The sequence below is a fragment of the Oncorhynchus kisutch genome, linkage group LG10 (assembly GCF_002021735.2).
Source record: "Oncorhynchus kisutch isolate 150728-3 linkage group LG10, Okis_V2, whole genome shotgun sequence".
In the NCBI taxonomy this organism is placed as follows: domain Eukaryota; kingdom Metazoa; phylum Chordata; class Actinopteri; order Salmoniformes; family Salmonidae; genus Oncorhynchus; species Oncorhynchus kisutch.
Genome location: NC_034183.2, coordinates 11306895 through 11329613, shown reverse-complemented (window position 1 = coordinate 11329613; position 22719 = coordinate 11306895). Strand labels below are relative to the sequence as shown.

At 43.2% G+C, this 22719-nt stretch overlaps 2 protein-coding genes across 2 annotated transcripts in view; both read right to left on the bottom strand.

The window, feature by feature from the left end:
- LOC109898449 (harmonin) overlaps positions 1-22719 on the bottom strand; it is a 44119-nt gene that overhangs the window by 12677 nt on the left and 8723 nt on the right. The window contains exons 5-14 of the mRNA XM_031833097.1: positions 20214-20322; positions 20074-20098; positions 19756-19813; positions 19362-19547; positions 19003-19062; positions 18805-18861; positions 15310-15452; positions 6353-6418; positions 5656-5789; positions 5390-5475 (exon numbers count right to left, since the gene is read on the bottom strand). Of these exons, the coding sequence (XP_031688957.1) occupies positions 5390-5475; positions 5656-5789; positions 6353-6418; positions 15310-15452; positions 18805-18861; positions 19003-19062; positions 19362-19547; positions 19756-19813; positions 20074-20098; positions 20214-20322 (924 nt within the window). The remainder of the gene's footprint in view (positions 1-5389; positions 5476-5655; positions 5790-6352; positions 6419-15309; positions 15453-18804; positions 18862-19002; positions 19063-19361; positions 19548-19755; positions 19814-20073; positions 20099-20213; positions 20323-22719) is intronic.
- LOC116375792 (harmonin-like) lies at positions 1082-4182 on the bottom strand. Its single transcript, XM_031833099.1, has 2 exons — positions 3750-4182; positions 1082-2013 (listed from the first exon to the last, which is right to left on the bottom strand). Exons 1-2 carry the CDS (start codon positions 3834-3836, stop codon positions 1822-1824), a joined length of 279 nt encoding a protein of 92 aa, XP_031688959.1. The 5' UTR covers positions 3837-4182; the 3' UTR covers positions 1082-1821.

Below are 22719 nucleotides of genomic sequence, written 5' to 3'. Positions count from 1 at the left end.
AATGTCAACAGATCTCCAGCTTGTCTCAACATTTGTTCACATCACACAAGTACCTCCTTCTAGGCAGGCGTAATGAACACTCTCAAATATCAGACTTACCAGGGGATTGCTTGAATTGGATACACCACTGACGTGGGAAGTGTTTCTCATCTCCTGAACCAGGGAAAGAGTACTGTGTACTCATCCCCAAATTACTTTTACAAAACACTATGGGAATATGAATGTTACACCACACACACACACACACACACACACACACACACACACACACACACACACACACACACACACACGGGTGTTTGAAGTGGAACACATCAAGACAGGAGATATTGTGCACTTCAAAAGGAGCTATTCAGTCTTGACTTACAGCCTCTTTTGCCTACATTGACAAAATAATGTCTTCACACACAAACAACACCCACCACTTACTGCATATCACACCACAACACGCCATGCGATTTCTACACCCACTGCTGTCAAATACTATAACAACCTTACAAATCACACAGAGACTTGACAAACTGAATAAAAAACAGCATTTCATTTCAATGGAGAGGAAAGAGATGTCTTCTTCACACCATTCAGTCATTGTGAATTGTTGTCTGCTCCCATCAACTCAGCTAAAAGGTTTCGGGGGAAGGCAAGGGCTAGAGGCTGTTTTCAGACCAGACCATAGACACCCCAGGAAGGCTACCTTAAAGTTCGAGGGATAGGTAATTTCCCTGGCATTGGACGAGTAGTAACCTCCCCTTGGCAGGTACCCACCCCGCTTCCACTCGCTCCTTGTCTCTGGATGACTGGAGGGGTGATGGTGGTGGTACCATCCATGGGACCCTCCCCCCAGCCTCTCCTCCGGGTGCTGGGGGGTGGTGGGGGCGGAGGGGGAGGAGGTTGAGGGGTGGGCCGGGGGGAGGAGGGGGGCATGTAGGACTGTGAGGGAGGGGGGTAGTGGGAGGAGGAGTAGGGAGGGTACTTGGAAGGAGCTGACTTCCTCTGTAGGCCGCTGTAGCAGCCGAGGGAGGAGGCTTGCGGATGAGGGGGGGGGGGGGGCATTGGGGGGGTGGTGAGGGGGGAGAGAAGTTGGGGATGGCGGGGTTGAGTCTGGGGGAAAGTGGAGGGAGAGGTAGGGTTGGTGGGGGCTGGGAGGAAGAAGGCTGGGTGGGGGCCAGTCTCTTCAGGGGCCCTTTCAGACTCTGGTCCACCTCATCCAAGTTGAAATCATCCAGGTCAGTGGTGGCCAGCTGGAGACCCCCGGTAGAAACGCCTCACCATGGGCCCAGAGGCAGGAGAGCAAGGAGGGGACACCTGAAGGACAAGCCCTGCCACTCAGACACTCACAACCAACAGCGCTATCTCTGTACTCCACACAGACAGTCCCAGAGTACTGTGACTGCACTACAATCATTGTCTTTGAATAACAAGATAAATGACTCACTGTATCCTACCACAAATCTATCAGTTAACAACGGAAGGGAAAAAACATTAAATGATGAAGAGTTACTACAAATAGAAAATATCATATGCGATAGTACCACAGGTAGTCCTCACTGATACACAGAGGAAAGGGGGTTCTAGGAGAGGTGGTTCTACATAGTGCTAGGAGAGGTGGTTCTACATAGTGCTAGGAGAGGTGGTTCTACATAGTGCTAGGAGAGGTGGTTCTACATAGCTCTAGGAAAGGTGGTTCTACATAGTTCTAGGACAGGTGGTTCTACATAGTTCTAGGACAGGTGGTTCAACATGGTTATAGGAGAGGTGGTTCTACATAGCTCTAGGAGAGGTGGTTCTACATAGCTCTAGGAAGGGTGGTTCTACATAGTTCTAGGAGAGGTGGTGCCACATAGTTATAGGGAGGGTAGTTCTACATAGTTCTAGGAAAGGGGGTTCTATGTGTACCTTTGGGGACTCGTTCTCTACACAGGAAATTTGTTCCAGCTGTGTCTGACAGAGACGTTCCACCCAGTGCTGCACCTTCTCCGACTCCTCCAGATCCTCCTGCTCAGTCTCTGACACCTGGGGCACGGCACAGCACAACGCAAGGCAACGAAATACTCAAGATTGGGTCACTGGTCACTCATATAGAACAATCTTTAACTCAAGGCTGGGATATGGCTCAATCATAAAAACAACATATAACTCAAGGCTGGGATATGGCTCAATCCTAAAAACAACATATAACTCAAGGCTGGGATATGGCTCAGTCATAAAAACAACATATAACTCAAGGCTGGGATATGGCTCAGTCATAAAAACAACATATAACTCAAGGCTGGGATATGGCTCAGTCATAAAAACAACATATAACTCAAGGCTGGGATATGGCTCAGTCATAAAAACAACATATAACTCAAGGCTGGGATATGGCTCAGTCAAATAGAACATATAACTCAAGGATGGGATATGGCTCAGTCAAATAGAACAACATATAACTCAAGGCTGGGATATGGCTCAGTCATAAAAACAACATATAACTCAAGGCTGGGATATGGCTCAGTCAAATAGAACATATAACTCAAGGCTGGGATATGGCTCAGTCAAATAGAACATATAACTCAAGGATGGGATATGGCTCAATCATAAAAACAACATATAACTCAAGGCTGGGATATGGCTCAGTCATACAGGTATAAATGAAAAAAGATTGCACATACTATTGGCGTGTGCTGACAAAACATCAACAGAAAATAAAGTGTTTGTGACTGTTATTAAATATTCTCACTTATACAGCATGGTGTTATATGGACATTACTCCTATTACTCCTACTCCTGCAAAGGTTTACTGATCAACACTCCTACACCAGTCAGATCATTACTCCTACCTCCTGCACCAGCCAGATCATTACTCCTACCTCCTACACCAGTCAGATCATTACTCCTACCTCCTCCACCAGCCAGATCATTACTCCTACCTCCTGCACCAGTCAGATCATTACTCCTACCTCCTGCACCAGTCAGATCATTACTCCTACCTCCTCCACCAGCTAGATCATTACTCCTACCTCCTACACCAGTCAGATCATTACTCCTACCTCCTCCACCAGCCAGATCATTACTCCTACCTCCTGCACCAGTCAGATCATTACTCCTACCTCCTGCACCAGTCAGATCATTACTCCTACCTCCTCCACCAGCTAGATCATTACTCCTACCTCCTACACCAGCCAGATCATTACTCCTACCTCCTGCACCAGTCAGATCATTACTCCTACCTCCTGCACCAGTCAGATCATTACTCCTACCTCCTCCACCAGCTAGATCATTACTCCTACCTCCTACACCAGTCAGATCATTACTCCTACCTCCTCCACCAGCCAGATCATTACTCCTACCTCCTCCACCAGCCAGATCATTACTCCTACCTCCTCCACCAGCCAGATCATTACTCCTACCTCCTCCACCAGCCAGATCATTACTCCTACCTCCTCCACCAGTCACATCATTACTCCTACCTCCTCCACCAGCCAGATCATTGCTCCTACCCCCTCCACCAGTCAGATCATTACTCCTACCTCCTGCACCAGTCACATCATTACTCCTACCTCCTCCACCAGCCAGATCATTACTCCTACCCCCTCCACCAGTCAGATCATTACTCCTACCTTCTCCACCAGTCAGATCATTAGTCCTACCTTCTAAACCAGCCAGATCATTACTCCTACCTCCTCCACCAGTCAGATCATTACTCCTACCTCCTCCACCAGTCAGATCATTAGTCCTACCTTCTAAACCAGTCAGATCATTACTCCTACCTCCTGCACCAGTCTACTGATCTTCAGCTGTTTCTCTCGTTCATACATTTCCTCCTTCTCTGCAGCCAGCTTCAGCTCAAACTCCATCTCTTTCTTGTTCTTCCTCTGTTCCTGTAAGGTGTCAATGTTGGACACCTTCTTCTTCTTCTTCTCTACTTTGAGGCGCCAGTAAAGTTTAGAATTATAGAAAGCAGGGAGAAACCAGAACTGATGATTCCACGACAAACGACAAATTATGGAAAAAAACGATACAGTACAAGAACGTTTTCCAACTTCCAACAGACACTGACGGCCATCACAATATAGGTTAATAACTACTGACAGGACCAGTAAAGAAGTCAAGTTAACTACGGTGCATTCAGAAAGTATTCAAACCCCTTGACTTTTTCCACATTTTGTTGTGTTAAAGCCTGAATTTAAAATTGATGTCAAAGTGGAATTAAAATTGATGTCAATGTCAAAGTGGAATTATGTTTTTAGAATTTTTTTACAAATGTGACCCGATTCAGGAAACTAGGCGTATGTCGCAAGTCACGACTTCACAGGAGAGCCGTTTGAGTGGCCAAGTAACAGTTTTGACTTAAATCGGCTTGAAAATCTATGGAAAGACTAAAGTGCAAATATTGTACAATCCAGTTGTTAAAAGCTCTTCTTTTAATGTTTTTAATCCTTTATTTAAGTAGGCAAGTCAGTTAAGAACCAATTCTTATTTACAATGACGGCCTACTCCGGCCAAACCCGGAAAATGCTGGGCCAATTGTGTGCCGCCCTATGGGACTCCCAATCACAGCCAGCTGTAATACAGCCTGGACTCGAACCAGGTACTATAGTGACGCCTCTTTCACTGAGACGCAGTGCCTTAGACTGCTGTGCCACTTGGGAGCCCGGAGTGACTTACCCAGAAAGACTCACAGCTGTAATCTCTGCCAAAGGTGCTTCACAAAGTATTGACTCAGGGTGGTGAATACTTATTTATTTCGTTTCTAATAAATTTGCTAAAATTTACACACACTATTTAGGGTAGTGTGTGTAGATGGGTGAGAAAAACATAAATGTAATCCATTTTGAATTCAGGTCGTAACACAACTAAATGTGGAGTAAGTCAAGGAGTGTGAATACTTTCTGAAGGCACTGCATATGTGTTAGCTTCGAGAGAACACACTCACAGCACACCAAACTGCGACCGTACAGAATACCTTGCGGAGTGTGGGCAGCTTCCCTTCATAGTGATAAAACCATCCAAAAGCTACAGAGGAAAAACAACATCAACCAGAGTCACTCTGACACCCAGACATACGCAAATCCTAGCAAGGCACATAATAACTTGAGCAAATCTAGAAAAAAACATCTACTATAGTTGAATCCAATGCTCACAACAGAAAGAAAGAAAGAAAGAAAGAAAGAAAGCTCAAGGGGTTGTATTGAGAAATATAACACCCTCTTGATTTCTAGGCAGTTTAGGAAACACAAGACAAGCTAGCTAAAGCAGAAACAGCCTAGCATCCAGGCTAGCACTGTTAATGTACAGAAAATGTCAATAGGTTTTGGTTGTCAAAGGAAATCGAGCATGTTGTCAGTGGTATTGAAAAGTGTCTCTGACTCTGAGATGTGTCGGTATACTGTGAGACTCAGTCACTCACTTCTCTCCCTTCTTCTTCCTCCTCCTCCTCCTCCTCTTCCTCCTCCTCATCATTGTCGTCAGCCTGAAAAGAGCTGGCTCCATAGTCTGGAAGTGAAGGAAGTCAGAAAGCACGGCACACAGAGGAAGAAGACAGGAGACAGACAGCATGCAGAGAGGTTCAACACAACTGTAAGTCTAGGCCCTTACTGGTCCTGCTGCTCTACAGGTCCCTGTTGGAATCTATTCATTCATCTATAGAGGTACCGACTGTTCCCTTCTCCTTACCAGAGCTCTTGGACTCGGGGGGTGGGGTGTTGATTTTGTGCCGGGCAGGGGAGGGACTCTTGGTTTTGGTTTGTTCTCCAGGGGCCCAGTCCTCCTCCCACTCCCCGTTGTGCTTCCTCTCCGTAGCCTCGATCCTAAACACGCACACACGCTTTTATTTTAACTAAATGGTCTGTCAAGTTTAGATGGATCCTGGGTTCCCTTTATGTCATTCTCCCAGTCCCTGACTGACCTGTCAGTCTGTTTATCCCAGTCCCTGACTGATCTGTCTGTTTCTCCCAGTCCCTGACTGATCCATCAATCTATTTCAGTCCCTGACAGATCTGTCTGTTTCTCCCAGTCCCTGACTGATCCATCTATCTATTCCAGTCCCTGACTGATCTGTCTGTTTCTCCCAGTCCTTGACTGATCCATCTATCTATTCCAGTCCCAGACTGATCTGTCTATTTCTCCCATTTCCTGACTGATCCATGTATCTATTCCAGTCCCTGAATGATCTGTCTATTTCTCCCAGTCCCTGACTGATCCATGTATCTATTCCAGTCCCTGACTGATCCATGTATCTATTCCAGTCCCTGACTGATCCGTCTGTTTCTCTATGAGTAGAATATGTTATTGTGCGTAACATTATTGTACAAAATACAAAATATATATATTATAGAAACAACAATCAACATGCAAAGCAAGGTGAACTCACTTCTCCATTTCCTTCTGGTAGCGTTCCTCTTCCTCAGCATTCTTCTGAGAAATCTCAATCTTTCTCCTATTCACAACACAAAGAAACACATGTTAACAACATAAACATGTATGGGCTATCTATCACACTGAGATATAAGTTCAGCCTATTCTTCTGGAGATAGTGCCAGTGCAACATTAATGCATTCACTATGAAAGTTATGTTGACAACAAGTCGTTTTTGTATATCTTGAATGCCAATCAGAAAAAAATGCTAAATCCTGTTTTGCTTGTCTTCTCTTGTGAGTCTGATTGCTTTTATTGCTAGTGGAAGGTCAGTCATTTTCAGTTGAAATCAACATAAGTTTCAATCATCACCTACTGTCTACTCAGAGATTACATATGTGACTAGTTTCAGGAAACTAGGCATATGTTTCATGTCACGACTTCACAGGAGAGGCATTTGAGTGGCCAAGTTACAGTTTTTAAACATTATTTTTTAAATCAAATTGCATTTTTTGACAGAAAGGCCTTCTGGAACATGTGAACTTTCATGTGCCTTAAAAACAAACTTGTTTTCCATCCGTAAATAAAAATACAATTGTTGCCTAATTGTTTTAGCAAAAGAAAAAGTCAGGAACCTTTCTGCTAGCTCGCAGGGAGATGAGTTTGGATTGGCCTGCCATGTAGCAGGCTTCTGTTTATAAAGTGAGCTGTTCAGTATGTGTTGATCATCCTTTCTACCGAGTTGTTTTGAAATACAGTGCATTCGGAAAGTATTTAGGCCCCTTGACATTTTCCACATTTTGTTACGTTACAGCCTTATTCTAAAATGTACTAAATCATTTTCTCCCCTCATTAATCTACACACAATACCCCATAATGACAAAGAAAAAAACTCAGTACTTTGTTGAAGCATCTTAGGCAGCGATTACAGCATCGAATTTTCTTGGGTATGACGCTACAAGTTTGGCACACCTGTATTTGGAGAGTTTCTCCCATTCTTCATTGCAGATCCTCTAAAGCTCTGCCAGGTTGGATGGGGAGGGTCGCTGCACAGCTATTTTCAGGTCTCCCAGAGATGTTAGATCGGGTTCAAGTCCAGGCTATGGTTGGGGCACTGAAGGACAATCAGAGACTTGTCCTAAAGCCACTCCTGTGTTGTCTTGAATGTGTGTTTATTTTACATTTTTTATACATTTGCAAACATTTCTAAAAACCTGTTTTCACTTTGTCATTATGGGGTATTGCGTGTAGATTGCTGAGGATAATTTAAAACTTTTTTTTTTGAATAACGCTGTAACGTAACAAAATGTGGAAAAAGTCAAGGGGTCTGAATATTGTTTCCTCGTCAGTCTTCACACAATACCCCATAATGACAAAGCGAAAACAGGTTTTTAGAAATATTTGCACATATTTTTTAAAAATGAGTCTTCATACCCTTTGATATGACACTCGAAATTGAGCTCAGGTGCATCCTGTTTCCATTGATCATCCTTGAGATGTTTCTACAACTTGATTGGAATCCACCTATGGTAAATTCAATTGATTGGAAATTATTTGGAAAGGCACACACCTGTCTGTATAAAGTTGACAGTGCATATCAGAGCAAAAACCAAGCCATTTTTTATTTTTATTTTTTATTTCACCTTTATTTAACCAGGTAGGCTAGTTGAGAACAAGTTCTCATTTGCAACTGCGACCTGGCCAAGATAAAGCATAGCAGTGTGAGCATACAACAAAGAGTTACACATGGAGTAAACAATTAACAAGTCAATAACACAGTAGAAAACGAAGGGGGGGTCTATATACAATGTGTGCAAAAGGCATGAGGAGGTAGGCAAATAATTACAATTTTGCAGATTAACACTGGAGTGATAAAAGATCAGATGGTCATGTACAGGTAGAGATATTGGTGTGCAGAAGAGCAGAAAAGTAAATAAATAGAAACAGTACGGGGATGAGGTAGGTGAAAAGGGTGGGCTATTTACCAATAGACTATGTACAGCTGCAGCGATCGGTTAGCTGCTCAGATAGCTGATGTTTGAAGTTGGTGAGGGAGATAAAAGTCTCCAACTTCAGCGATTTTTGCAATTCGTTCCAGTCACAGGCAGCAGAGTACTGGAACGAAAGGCGGCCAAATGAGGTGTTGGCTTTAGGGATGATCAGTGAGATACACCTGCTGGAGCGCGTGCTACGGATGGGTGTTGCCATCGTGACCAGTGAGCTGAGATAAGGCGGAGCTTTACCTAGCATAGACTTGTAGATGACCTGGAGCCAGTGGGTCTGGCGACGAATATGTAGCGAGGGCCAGCCGACTAGAGCATACAAGTCGCAGTGGTGGGTAGTATAAGGTGCTTTAGTGACAAAACGGATGGCACTGTGATAGACTGCATCCAGTTTGCTGAGTAGAGTGTTGGAAGCCATTTTGTAGATGACATCGCCGAAGTCGAGGATCGGTAGGATAGTCAGTTTTACTAGGGTAAGCTTGGCGGCTTGAGTGAAGGAGGCTTTGTTGCGGAATAGAAAGCCGACTCTTGATTTGATTTTCGATTGGAGATGTTTGATATGAGTCTGGAAGGAGAGTTTGCAGTCTAGCCAGACACCTAGGTACTTATAGACGTCCACATATTCTAGGTCGGAACCATCCAGGGTGGTGATGCTAGTCGGGCATGCAGGTGCAGGCAGCGACCGGTTGAAAAGCATGCATTTGGTCTTACTAGCGTTTAAGAGCAGTTGGAGGCCACGGAAGGAGTGTTGTATGGCATTGAAGCTTGTTTGGAGGTTAGATAGCACAGTGTCCAAAGACGGGCCGAAAGTATATAGAATGGTGTCGTCTGCGTAGAGGTGGATCAGGGAATCGCCCGCAGCAAGAGCAACATCATTGATATACACAGAGAAAAGAGTCGGCCCGAGAATTGAACCCTGTGGCACCCCCATAGAGACTGCCAGAGGACCGGACAGCATGCCCTCCGATTTGACACACTGAACTCTGTCTGCAAAGTAATTGGTGAACCAGGCAAGGCAGTCATCCGAAAAACCGAGGCTACTGAGTCTGCCGATAAGAATATGGTGATTGACAGAGTCGAAAGCCTTGGCGAGGTCGATGAAGACGGCTGCACAGTACTGTCTTTTATCGATGGCGGTTATGATGTCGTTTAGTACCTTGAGTGTGGCTGAGGTGCACCCATGACCGGCTCGGAAACCAGATTGCACAGCGGAGAAGGTACGGTGGGATTCGAGATGTTCAGTGACCTGTTTGTTGACTTGGCTTTCGAAGACCTTAGATAGGCAGGGCAGGATGGATATAGGTCTGTAACAGTTTGGGTCCAGGGTGTCTCCCCCTTTGAAGAGGGGGATGACTGCGGCAGCTTTCCAATCCTTGGGGATCTCAGACGAGATGAAAGAGAGGTTGAACAGGCTGGTAATAGGGGTTGCGACAATGGTGGCAGATAGTTTCAGAAATAGAGGGTCCAGATTGTCAAGCCCAGCTGATTTGTACGGGTCCAGGTTTTGCAGCTCTTTCAGAACATCTGCTATCTGGATTTGGGTAAAGGAGAACCTGGAGAGGCTTGGGCGAGGAGCTGCGGGGGGGGCGGAGCTGTTGGCCGAGGTTGAAGTAGCCAGGCGGAAGGCATGGCCAGCCGTTGAGAAATGCTTATTGAAGTTTTCGATAATCATGGATTTATCAGTGGTGACCGTGTTACCTAGCCTCAGTGCAGTGGGCAGCTGGGAGGAGGTGCTCTTGTTCTCCATGGACTTCACAGTGTCCCAGAACTTTTTGGAGTTGGAGCTACAGGATGCAAACTTCTGCCTGAAGAAGCTGGCCTTAGCTTTCCTGACTGACTGCGTGTATTGGTTCCGGACTTCCCTGAACAGTTGCATATCACGGGGACTATTCGATGCTATTGCAGTCCGCCACAGGATGTTTTTGTGCTGGTCGAGGGCAGTCAGGTCTGGGGTGAACCAAGGGCTGTATCTGTTCTTAGTTCTGCATTTTTTGAACGGAGCATGCTTATCTAAAATGGTGAGGAAGTTACTTTTAAAGAATGACCAGGCATCCTCAACTGACGGGATGAGGTCAATGTCCTTCCAGGATACCCGGGCCAGGTCGATTAGAAAGGCCTGCTCACAGAAGTGTTTTAGGGAGCGCTTGACAGTGATGAGGGGTGGTCGTTTGACTGCGGCTCCGTAGCGGATACAGGCAATGAGGCAGTGATCGCTGAGATCCTGGTTGAAGACAGCGGAGGTGTATTTGGAGGGCCAGTTGGTCAGGATGACGTCTATGAGGGTGCCCTTGTTTACAGAGTTAGGGTTGTACCTGGTGGGTTCCTTGATGATTTGTGTGAGATTGAGGGCATCTAGCTTAGATTGTAGGACTGGCGGGGTGTTAAGCATATCCCAGTTTAGGTCACCTAACAGAACAAACTCTGAAGCTAGATGGGGGGCGATCAATTCACAAATGGTGTCCAGGGCACAGCTGGGAGCTGAGGGGGGTTGGTAGCAGGCGGCAACCGTGAGAGACTTATTTCTGGAGAGAGTAATTTTCAAAATTAGTAGTTCGAACTGTTTGGGTATGGACCTGGAAAGTATGACATTACTTTGCAGGCCATCTCTGCAGTAAACTGCAACTCCTCCCCCTTTGGCAGTTCTATCTTGACGGAAGATGTTATAGTTGGGTATGGAAATCTCTGAATTTTTGGTGGCCTTCCTGAGCCAGGATTCAGACACAGCAAGGACATCAGGGTTAGCAGAGTGTGCTAAAGCAGTGAGTAAGACAAACTTAGGGAGGAGGCTTCTGATGTTGACATGCATGAAACCAAGGCTTTTTCGAACACAGAAGTCAACAAATGAGGGTGCCTGGGGACATGCAGGGCCTGGGTTTACCTCCACATCACCCGCGGAACAGAGAAGGAGTAGTATGAGGGTGCGGCTAAAGGCTATCAAAACTGGTCGCCTAGAGCGTTGGGGACAGAGAATAAGAGGAGCAGGTTTCTGGGCATGGTAGAATAGGTTGAAGGAATTGTCCGTAGAGCTCAGAGACAGGATTGTGTCAAGGCACAGACACGAGGGAGGGTACCAAAAAATGTCTGCAGCATTAAAGGTCTGCAAGAACACAGTGGCCTCCATCATTCTTAAATGGAAGAAGTGTGGAACCACCAAGACTCTTCCTAGAGCTGACCGCCAAACTGAGAAATCGGGGGAGAAGGGCCTTGGTTACAGAGGTGAACAACAACCCGATGGTCACTGACAGAGCTCTATAGTTCCTCTGTGGAGATGGGAGAACCTTCCAGAAGGACAACCATCTATGCAGCACTCCACCTATCCGGCATTTATGGTAGAATGGCCAGACGGAAGCCACTCTTCAGTAAATGGCACATGACAGCCTGCTTGGAGTTTGCCAAAAGGCATCTAAAAGACTCTCAGACCATGAGAAACAAGATTCTCTGGTCTGATAAAACCAAGATTGAACTATTTGGTCTGATTGCCAAGCGTCATGTCTGGAGGAAACCTGGCACCATCCCTACAGTGAAGCATGGTGGTGGCAGCATCATGCTGTGGGGATGTTTTTCAGTGGCAGGGACTGGGAGACTAGTCAGCATCAAGGGAAAGATGAATAGAGCAAAGTACAGAGAGATCCTTGATGAAAACCTGCTCCAGAGCGCTCAGGACATCAGACTGGGGCTAAGGTTCACCTTCTAACAGGACAACGACCCTAAGCACACAGCCAAGACAATGCAGGAATGGCTTTGGGACAAGTCTTTGAGTGGCCCAGCCAGAGCCCAGACTTGAACCTGACCGAATGTCTCTGGAAAGACCTGAAAATAGCTGTGCAGCGACGCTCCCCATCCAACCTGACAGAGCTTGAGAGGATCTGCAGAGAAGATTTGGGGAGAAACTCCCCAAATACAGGGGTGCCAAGCTTATAACGTCAGACCCAAGAAGACTCGAGGCTGTAATCGCCGCCAAAGGTGCTTCAACAAAGTACTGAATAAAACATCTGAATACTTATGTAAATGTAATATTTCAGTTTTTCATTTTTTTAAACGTGCAAAAATGTTTTTAAAAACTTTTTTGCTTTGTCATTATGGGTTATGGTGTGTAGATTGATGAGAGAAAAAAAACGATCTAATCAATTTTAGAATAAGGCTGTAATGTAACAAAAAGGCTGTAATGTAACTTTCCGAATGCACTGTATATAACGTTAGCCATCGGAGTGACTTGACACAACGCTGGCCAAACAAGACATAACTACAAACAAAACGTTAAACGAGTTAAATGGTTCCAGTCTGCCGTGAAGCGTTCATTCATGTATAAGGGGAAGAGTCTAGCTACATTTTAAGACATTCTAAGTTTCTAATTTTGTCAGAAAGTCATTTTCATTGCAAGTTAAAGCGTACTGTTCCCTAGCAAACATTAGCTTACTGGCTCGCTAGCTAATGTTACGTGTATGATCTGTGTAGAAATGTTATTTGAATCAGAAACCCATTTGCATTCTTAGTTATACCCTAATGTTAGCTAACTAACATTGAACCTGGTTGGTTAGCTTTAGCTACCTGGAGATTCATACAGCAATGGCAATTTTTGCATTGCTTGGTAGTAGTTTGAGTTGGGATTATGCCTGTGCATTGTTTAGCTATCTAGCTAGCTACATGTCTAAACAAAAGACAAAAGACTACATATGTAAACGAAACACTTCACCAGATGATTACATAAACAAGTTAGCCAGGTGTGTCTGCGGGTGATTACGGCCATCTATTGTATTTAATGAACATGTGTACATGTCCAGACAATAGTGACCCATCCACTTAGCTAGATGTGGCTGGGAGGTGATTATAACATTTCCTTCACATGATCCATCAATTTAGACAAGTGTGTCAGGTAAGCGTCATCTAATAAATATAATATATTTATAAAATATTTGTATCTAGACACTTTCTGTTTTTGACATTGCTACTATGGAAGTAACCATTTCACTGTACTGTTTACAACTTCTGTATCCTGTGCATGTGACAAATAAACATTTGATTTGATTTGATATAGTGTGTGTTTCCCTGAGACGGTTATGTGAAGAACACATAACCTGCACCAAAGTCAGATTAGGATATAGGCAAAGGACTCGATAAAGTGTATATTTACCTGGAGTTTTTATTTATTGTAGGCTACTACTTTCACCACTTTTAGTCTTGAAATCTTTGGTTGTTTATTAAACTAATCACTCTGTTTATCAAGTGGCCTCACATGTGAATCCTTAACTTCTTGGATATAGGGGGCGCTCTTTTAATTTATGGATAAAAAAACGTTCCCATTTTAAACAAGATATTTTGTCACGAAAAGATGCTCAACTATGCATATAATTGACAGCTTTGGAAAGAAAACACTCTGATGTTTCCAAAACTGCAAATATATTGTCTGTGAGTGCCACAGACCTAATGCTACAGGCGAAACCAAGATGAAACTTCAAACAGGAAGTGAGCCAGATTTGAGGCTCTGTGTTCCAATGTCTCCTTATATGGCTGTGAATGCGCCAGGAACGAGCCTACACTTTCTGCCGTTTCCCCAAGGTGTCTGCAGCATTGTGACGTATTTGTAGGCATATCATTGGAAGATTGACCATAAGAGACTACATTTACCAGGTGTCCGCCTGGTGTCCTCCGTCGAAATTGGTGCGTAACTCCAGCTGCATGTATTTTCCCATGTGATTCAGAGGAGAAACCAAACTGCCACGAATGACTTATCATCGAATAGATATGTGAAAAACACCTTGAGGATTGATTCTAAACAACGGTTGCCATGTTTCTGTCGATATTATGGAGTTAATTTGGAAAAAAGTTTCAGGGGGTTTTCTCAGCCAAACGTGATGAACAAAACGGAGCGATTTCTCCTACACAAATAATCTTTTTGGAAAAACTGAACATTTGCTATCTAACTGAGAGTCTCCTCATTGAAACATCCGAAGTTCTTCAAAGGTAAATTATTTTATTTTGAATGATTTTCTTGTTTTTGTGAAAATGTTGCCTGCTGAATGCTAGGCTTAATGCTATGCTAGCTATCAATACTCTTACACAAATGCTTGTTTTGCTATGGTTGAAAAGCATATTTTGAAAATCTGAGATGACAGTGTTGTTAACAAAAGGCTAAGCTTGAGAGCCAATATATTTATTTCATTTCATTTGCGATTTTCATGAATAGTTAACGTTGCGTTATGCTAATGAGCTTGAGGCTATACTTAAGATCCCGGATACAGGATTGCTCGTCGCAACAGGTTAAAGAGATGGGTGGGGCCAAGGCTTAGAGGGTGTGAACGATGCTGAATGGGTGTAAACAAAGAAGAGCTCTCCAGTAGGTGTACCAAAACATTCAAGGGCCATTTTTTCAAAGCAGAATTACTTTCCCATTGTCCTTCAACTGCAGTGTAAGATCTACAATTTTCTAGCTCTGAGTCTCTATTTTTATTCAATGTAAAAAAAAACGTTTACAATGTTGCTACATAAGACTGAATCGAGGCGGTCAGACACCTATGTTTTCTCTCTCTGTGTGTGCATAAAGCATATGCACAGATAACAATAACTTTTGGTGAAAGGACATTGATCAGTTTACCACCAAATGGCAAAGCTTCAGCTCTCTGAATACACTAATCTATAATCAACACGTGTTTTTTCTGAGTGTTTCTGTCCAATCTCCCCAACATTGTTGGCATGAAAACGATTTTATAGAATATTTGGCTCTAAGCACCACAATGGAAATATGTTTGATCACTTCTTTGAGTTACACTTGATGATTTGGAATGCCCTATATCCACTTGTGTGGTTCCATGGTGTTTTTGTTAAGGGATCATCCGCTGCTACATCGTTATGAATTGAGGAGCAAACTGAAGTAGAGAGGAGATTCAGCAACTCTTGGAGGATAATGGAATCAAACATTGTTAAAAGTAGAACCAAATATCCAATTTTAATCAACCAATCAATATCCACTCACTGCCTCTCCTTCTCCTGCTGCTCCTTAATGATCTTGTTGGTCTGTAGGGCAACCCTCTTCTGTTGCATCAGCTCTTGTCTGTCCACCTCCCTGCGAGCCTCCACCGCCAGACGCTCCTCGCCTGTCATAAACAACTCACTGCCCTGTGCGGGACAAACAGACAGACAGAGACAGACAGACAGACAGACAGACAGCAGAAAGGGGGTTGAGTGTTCCAATTGAGTGTTCCAATCACTCATCTGTGATGGACTGGAACGGAAGTGCCATTCCACAAGGAAATAACAACACACGGATGGATGTAGTGAGAGCGGGAGATAAGAGAATAACAATCGCCTAAAATAATCACATATACTGTTTATTCTTTCAATTTACTCGCTGTCTAGAGGTGGAAATGAGAATTGATCATTATCAGGTCTTAAAGGGGAAATCTGCAATTGCTACATCCATTTCTGGACTTGTACATTAATGATATATATAGATATATATACTACAGTATTATATATATATATATATATATATATATATATATATATATATATATATATATATATATATATACTGTAGTATACTGTAGTAAGCAATTAGGGGTATAGCAAGTCCTTAGGGTTATAGTAAGTCGTTAGGGGTATAGTAAGTAGTTAGGGGTATAGAAAGTTGTTAGGTGTATAGTAAGTCGTTAGGGGTATAGTAAGTCGTTAGGGGTATAGTAAGTAATTTTGGGTATGCTGTAGTAAGTCATTAAGGGTATAGTAAGTTGTTAGGGGTGTAGTAAGTCATTATGGGTATACTGTAGTAAGTCATTAGGGGTATAGTAAGATGTTAGGGGTATAGTAAGTCATTAGGGGTATAGTAAGTTGTTTGGGATACAGTAAGTCGTTAGGGGTAGGGTAAGTCATTATGGGAATACTGTAGTAAGTCATTAGGGGTATAGTAAGATGTTAGGGGTATAGTAAGTCATTAGGGGTATAGTAAGTTGTTAGGGGTATAGTATGTCATTATGGGTAAGGTAAGTCATTATGGGTATACGGTAGTAAGTCATTAGGGGTATAGTAAGTCATTATGGGTATACGGTAGTAAGTCATTAGGGGTATAGTAAGTCATTAGGGGTATAGAAAGTTGTTAGGGGTAAAATAAGTAATTAGTGTTATAGCAAGATGATAGGGGTATAGTGAGTAGTTTGGGGTATAGTAAGTCATTATGGGTAAACGGTAGTAAGTTAATAGAGGTATAGGAAGTCGTTAGGGGTATAGTAAGTCGTTTGGGGTAATGTAAGTCATTATGGGTATAGTAAGTCGTAAGGGGTACAGCAAGTTGTTAGGGGTATAGTAAGTAATTTGGTATATAGTAAGTCATTAGATGTTGAGTAAGTTGTTTGGGGTATAGTAGGTCATTAGGGGTATAGTAGGTCATTAGGGGTATAGTAAGTAGTTTTGGGTATAGTAAGTTGTTAGGGATATAATAAGTTGTTAGGGGTATAGTAAATTGTTAGGGGTATAGTAAGTCGTTAGGGGTATAGTAAGTCGTTAGGGGTATAGTAAGTCATTATTGGTATACTGTAGTAAGTTATTAAGGGTTTTGTAAGTCGTTAGGGGTATAGTAAGTTGTTACGGGTATAGTAAGTCATTTTGGGTAAACTGTAGTAAGTTAATAGGGGTATAGCAAGTTGTTAGGGGTATAGCAAGTTATTAGGTGTAGAGTAAGTTGTTACGGGTATAGTAAGTCATTATGGGTAAACTGTAGTAAGTTGTTAGGGGTATAGCAAGTCGTTAAGGGTATAGTAAGTCATTATTTGTAAAGTAAGTAATTTGGGTATACTGAAGTAAGTTGTTAGGGGTATAGCAAGTCGTTAGGGGTATAATAAGTCATTAGGGGTATAGTAAGTCGTTAGGGGTAAAGTAAGTCATTATGGGTATAGTAAGTCATTAGGGGTATAGTAAGTCATTATAGGTATACTGTAGTAAGTCGTTAGGGGTATAGCAAGTCGTTAGGGGTATAGCAAGTTGTAACGGGTATAGTAAGTCGTTAGGGGTATAGTAGGTTGTTATGGGTATAGTAATTCATCATGGGTATACTGTAGTAAGTAATTAGGGGTATAGCAAGTCGTTAGGGGTATAGTAAATATTTATAGGTATACTGTAGTAAGTTATTAGGGGTATAGGAGGTTGTTAGGGGTATAGTAAGTCGTTTGGGGTATAGTAAGTCGTTTGGGGTATAGTAAGTCATTATGGGTATAGAAAGTTGTTAGGGGTATAGTAAGTCATTATGGGTAAAGTAAGTCATTATGGATATACTGTAGTAAGTCATTAGGGGTATAGTAAGTCGTTAGGGGTATAGTAAGTCGTTAGGGGTATAGTAAGTCATTATGTGTAAAGTAAGTCATTATGGGCATGCTGAAGTAAGTTGTTAGGGGTATAGCAAGTCGTTAGGGGTATAGTAAGTCATTAGGGGTATAGTAAGTCGTTAGGGGTAAAGTAAGTCGTTAGGGGTATAGTATGTCGTTAGGGGTATATTAAGTTGTTATGGGTATAGTAAGTCATTATAGGTATACTGTAGTAAGTCGTTAGGGGTATAGCAAGTCGTTAGGGGTATAGCAAGTTGTAACGGGTATAGTAATTCATCATGGGTATACTGTAGTAAGTAATTAGGGGTATAGCAAGTCGTTAGGGGTATAGTAAATATTTATAGGTATACTGTAGTAAGTTATTAGGGGTATAGGAGGTTGTTAGGGGTATAGTAAGTCGTTTGGGGTATAGTAAGTCATTAGGGGTATAGTAAGTTATTAGGGGTATAGCAAGTCATTAGGGGTATAGTAAGTCGTTAGGGGTATAGTAAGTCGTTTGGGGTATAGTAAGTCGTTTGGGGTATAGTAAGTCATTATGGGTATAGCAAGTTGTTAGGGGTATAGTAAGTCTATGGGTATAGTACGTCTTTATGGGTATACTGTAGTAAGTTATTAGGGGTATAGCAAGTTGTTAGGGGTATAGTAAGTCGTTTGGGTATAGTAAGTCATTTATGGGTATACTGTAGTAAATTATTAGGGGTATAGTATGTCGTTAGGGGAATAGTAAGTTGTCAGGGGTATAGTAAGTCCTTATGGGTATACCGTAGTAAATGATTAGGGGTTTAGCAAGTCGTTAGGGGTATAGTAAGTCATTAGGGGTATAGCAAGTCGTAATGGGTATAGTAAGTCATTATGGGCATACTGTAGTATGTTATTAGGGGTATAGCAAATTGTTATGGATATACTAAGTTATTAGGGGTCTATCAACTTGTTAGGGGTATGCTGCTGCAGATAAGTTGTGGAATTGCATCTTCATAATGATGTCGCATTCTGCACTTTGCTTCTTGAAAGTGCTATATATTGAAAACTGATGACATAAAAACATTTTTGGGACTGTATCGACAATGGACTAATTAAAAAAAATTTACAAAGATAGTTTGAGTGGACTATTCCTGTAAGGAAGCACTATTCGTAGCAGTTAACGGTGTACTTACAGCACCAGAAAGAACTGTGATGGTTAGACTCCTGCTGCTCTTCAGAACTCTGACAGCCTGCAGACACAATAGAGATTAAACTTTACTAAGCAATAAACACAAAATAAAGTTTATTATTTACCAAGCAAATTTATTATTTACCAAGCAAAACTGTATTCTGGAGGTATAAAACCTTTGTTTGCATTTTGTGTGTCCTACCTCTTTGTGGTCCAGATTAGTGAATTCCACCCTGTTCACCTCGACGATCTGGTCACCAGTCTACCAACACAAAACACAATACAACTCGCAATACCAACCATGCAGCAACACACACACATTTCAGCACTTTATTGTAATCCACATTGGGACATTGTAGCATACTAGGACCAAGCTCGAAGGGATCTTCTCACATAAACACTCTGCGACATGGTTCGGAAAACAATTCCTAGCCAGTAAGATTTCTCATGGATCTTGACGAAACACTATGAGTTTATTATGCGCAGGTGATCATCGTGATGCATTTCTAGATGTTCATTTCATAGTGGTTCACAGTACACTAAACAGGGCCAAACTCTTACCTGTAGTCCTACTTCAGCAGCGAGGGAGCCAGGTTTAACGTTACTGACATAGATACCAGGCTGCTGTGTGGGGCCACTGGAGATGCTGATGCCCATGCCCTTGGTGCCCACCAAGCTCAGGAACACCTTCTTCTCCTTGATCTCCTTGCCTCCCATGGACGCCAGGCCTGCCACACTGTTTTTCGTCTTTTGAGAGAGAGAGAGAGAGAGAGAGAGAGAGAGAGAGAGAGAGAGAGATAGAAAATGATGTGCTTGGTTGCATTACAGTATTTATTTGTAGGTCACTCTGGATAAGAGTGTTTGTTAAATTACAAAAATGAGAATGAAGAAGGGCCAAAGGAATAAAGAATATGAGAGAATATTTCATCTAAAATAATATGAATCTCATTCTCACCCCAGAATCAGACACAAACTGGTCCACAAACTGCCACTTCAAAGCCTCCTCTGTGGAACTGGAGAAGAACAGAAATCTAATTCTATATTTATTTATGTATTTATTTAACCTTTATTTAACCAGGATGATACCTTGAGGTCGGTTGAAAACCTGTTTTGTGAGGGACGCCTGACACAGGAAATACATAACACATGCTTCCTGGATGCCCCTTATCCAGAATATATCGTTTCTTGTTTTATTAATCTCACACCTCATCTCGTCTTTGCTAAAACAGAAAGTTGTCAAATACAATACCAACCAAGAGAGAAACAGCCCTACCTCTTCACTGGTATCATTCCAACCTCTGCACAGAGAAAAGAAGCAAAGAGATAGAAATTGAAAATGAAGTCTAATTACTTAGATGACATAAAGACAGGTACATTATTGGGATATACCCTGAATGGGATGGGTGAACTTACGCCTGACTTTGAGCGACACGGTCTTCTTGGTCTTGATGAGGTTGATGACTTCCTCGTGGATACAGGAAGAAATGGAGTATCCATTGATGCGTACAATCTCATCTCCCATCTGGAGGTCACACAGGTCAGACGTTACGACGACCATCATTTTTTATGGGTTGTGATGTGTGGCTACATTTCTCTGAGTGTTATGGCATTGTGTGTTTGCTTCTCTTCAGATGTCTGACAACAACCCCTCCACCCTCCATGCATATTTTCAAAGCCTTGTGCTCACTGGGTAAGGATGAGTCTCAGAATAGTTTTTTTCTCCAGGTGCCAGACAGGATGGCTGTGTCACCTCAGTAGTGGTGTGTCAATTTGTGTCACTGGCTACTAAGCTAATGGAAGTGTGGGACATCTGTCGTGCTGGATGAGGGGAATAACTACAGTATTTTATTTTATCTTTATTTAACTAGGCAAGTCAGTTAAGAACAAATTCTTATTTTCAATGACAGCCTAGGAACAGTGGGTTAACTGCCTGGTTCAGGGGCAGAACGACAGATTTTTACCTTGTCAGCTCGGGGATTCAATCTTGCAAACTTTTGGGGCGGCAGGGTAGCCTAGTGGTTAGAGCATTGGACTAATAATCGGAAGGTTGCAAGTTCAAATCCCAGAGCTGACAAGATACAAATCTGTCATTCTGCCCCCGAACAGGCAGTTAACCCACTGTTCCTAGGCCGTCATTGAAAATAAGAATTTGTTCTTAACTGACTTGCCTAGTTAAATAAAGGTAAAATAAAAAAAAATGTGTTGATAATGGAATTTATATGATTAGAATATTCCACCCTGAAACCATATAATTGTACAAAATCTGTAAAAATGATAATTAATGATGTGTGTGGTTTTAGTCAGAATTAGGGTAAAACAATATATCATTTATATTATCTTACACAGACTGTCTGAGCAAAATTCAGAGCTGACCTGGCTAGGCTGGGAGATTAGGGAGAGGACAGGGAGTGCTTCTCATTGTCTCCCTAATCTTGGGAGAGGACAGGGAGTACTTCTCATTGTCTCCCTAATCTTGGGGGAGGACAGGGAGTGCTTCTCATTGTCTCCCTAATCTTGGGGGAGGACAGGGAGTACTTCTCATTGTCTCCCTAATCTTGGGGGAGGACAGGGAGTACTTCTCATTGTCTCCCTAATCTTGGGGGAGGACAGGGAGTACTTCTCATTGTCTCCCTAATCTTGGGGGTGGACAGGGAGTACTTCTCATTGTCTCCCTAATCTTGGGGGAGGACAGGGAGTACTTCTCATTGTCTCCCTAATCTTGGGGGTGGACAGGGAGTACTTCTCACGGTATCCCTAATCTTGGGGGAGGACAGGGAGTGCTTCTCACGGTATCCCTAATCTTGGGGGAGGACAGGGAGTACTTCTCATTGTCTCCCTAATCTTGGGGGTGGACAGGGAGTACTTCTCATTGTCTCCCTAATCTTGGGGGAGGACAGGGAGTACTTCTCATTGTCTCCCTAATCTTGGGGGTGGACAGGGAGTACTTCTCATTGTCTCCCTAATCTTGGGGGAGGACAGGGAGTACTTCTCATTGTCTCCCTAATCTTGGGGGTGGACAGGGAGTACTTCTCATTGTCTCCCTAATCTTGGGGGAGGACAGGGAGTACTTCTCATTGTCTCCCTAATCTTGGGGGTGGACAGGGAGTACTTCTCATTGTCTCCCTAATCTTGGGGGAGGACAGGGAGTACTTCTCATTGTCTCCCTAATCTTGGGAGAGGACAGGGAGTACTTCTCATTGTCTCCCTAATCTTGGTGGAGGACAGGGAGTACTTCTCATTGTCTCCCTAATCTTGGGGGAGGACAGGGAGTACTTCTCATTGTCTCCCTAATCTTGGGGGTGGACAGGGAGTACTTCTCATTGTCTCCCTAATCTTGGGAGAGGACAGGGAGTACTTCTCATTGTCTCCCTAATCTTGGGGGAGGACAGGGAGTGCTTCTCACGGTATCCCTAATCTTGGGGGAGGACAGGGAGTACTTCTCATTGTCTCCCTAATCTTGGGGGAGGACAGGGAGTACTTCTCATTGTCTCCCTAATCTTGGGAGAGGACAGGGAGTACTTCTCATTGTCTCCCTAATCTTGGGAGAGGACAGGGAGTACTTCTCATTGTCTCCCTAATCTTGGGGGAGGACAGGGAGTACTTCTCATTGTCTCCCTAATCTTGGGGGAGGACAGGGAGTACTTCTCATTGTCTCCCTAATCTTGGGGGAGGACAGGGAGTACTTATCATTGTCTCCCTAATCTTGGTGGAGGACAGGGAGTACTTCTCATTGTCTCCCTAATCTTGGGGGAGGACAGGGAGTACTTCTCATTGTCTCCCTAATCTTGGGGGTGGACAGGGAGTACTTCTCATTGTCTCCCTAATCTTGGGAGAGGACAGGGAGTACTTCTCATTGTCTCCCTAATCTTGGGGGAGGACAGGGAGTGCTTCTCACGGTATCCCTAATCTTGGGGGAGGA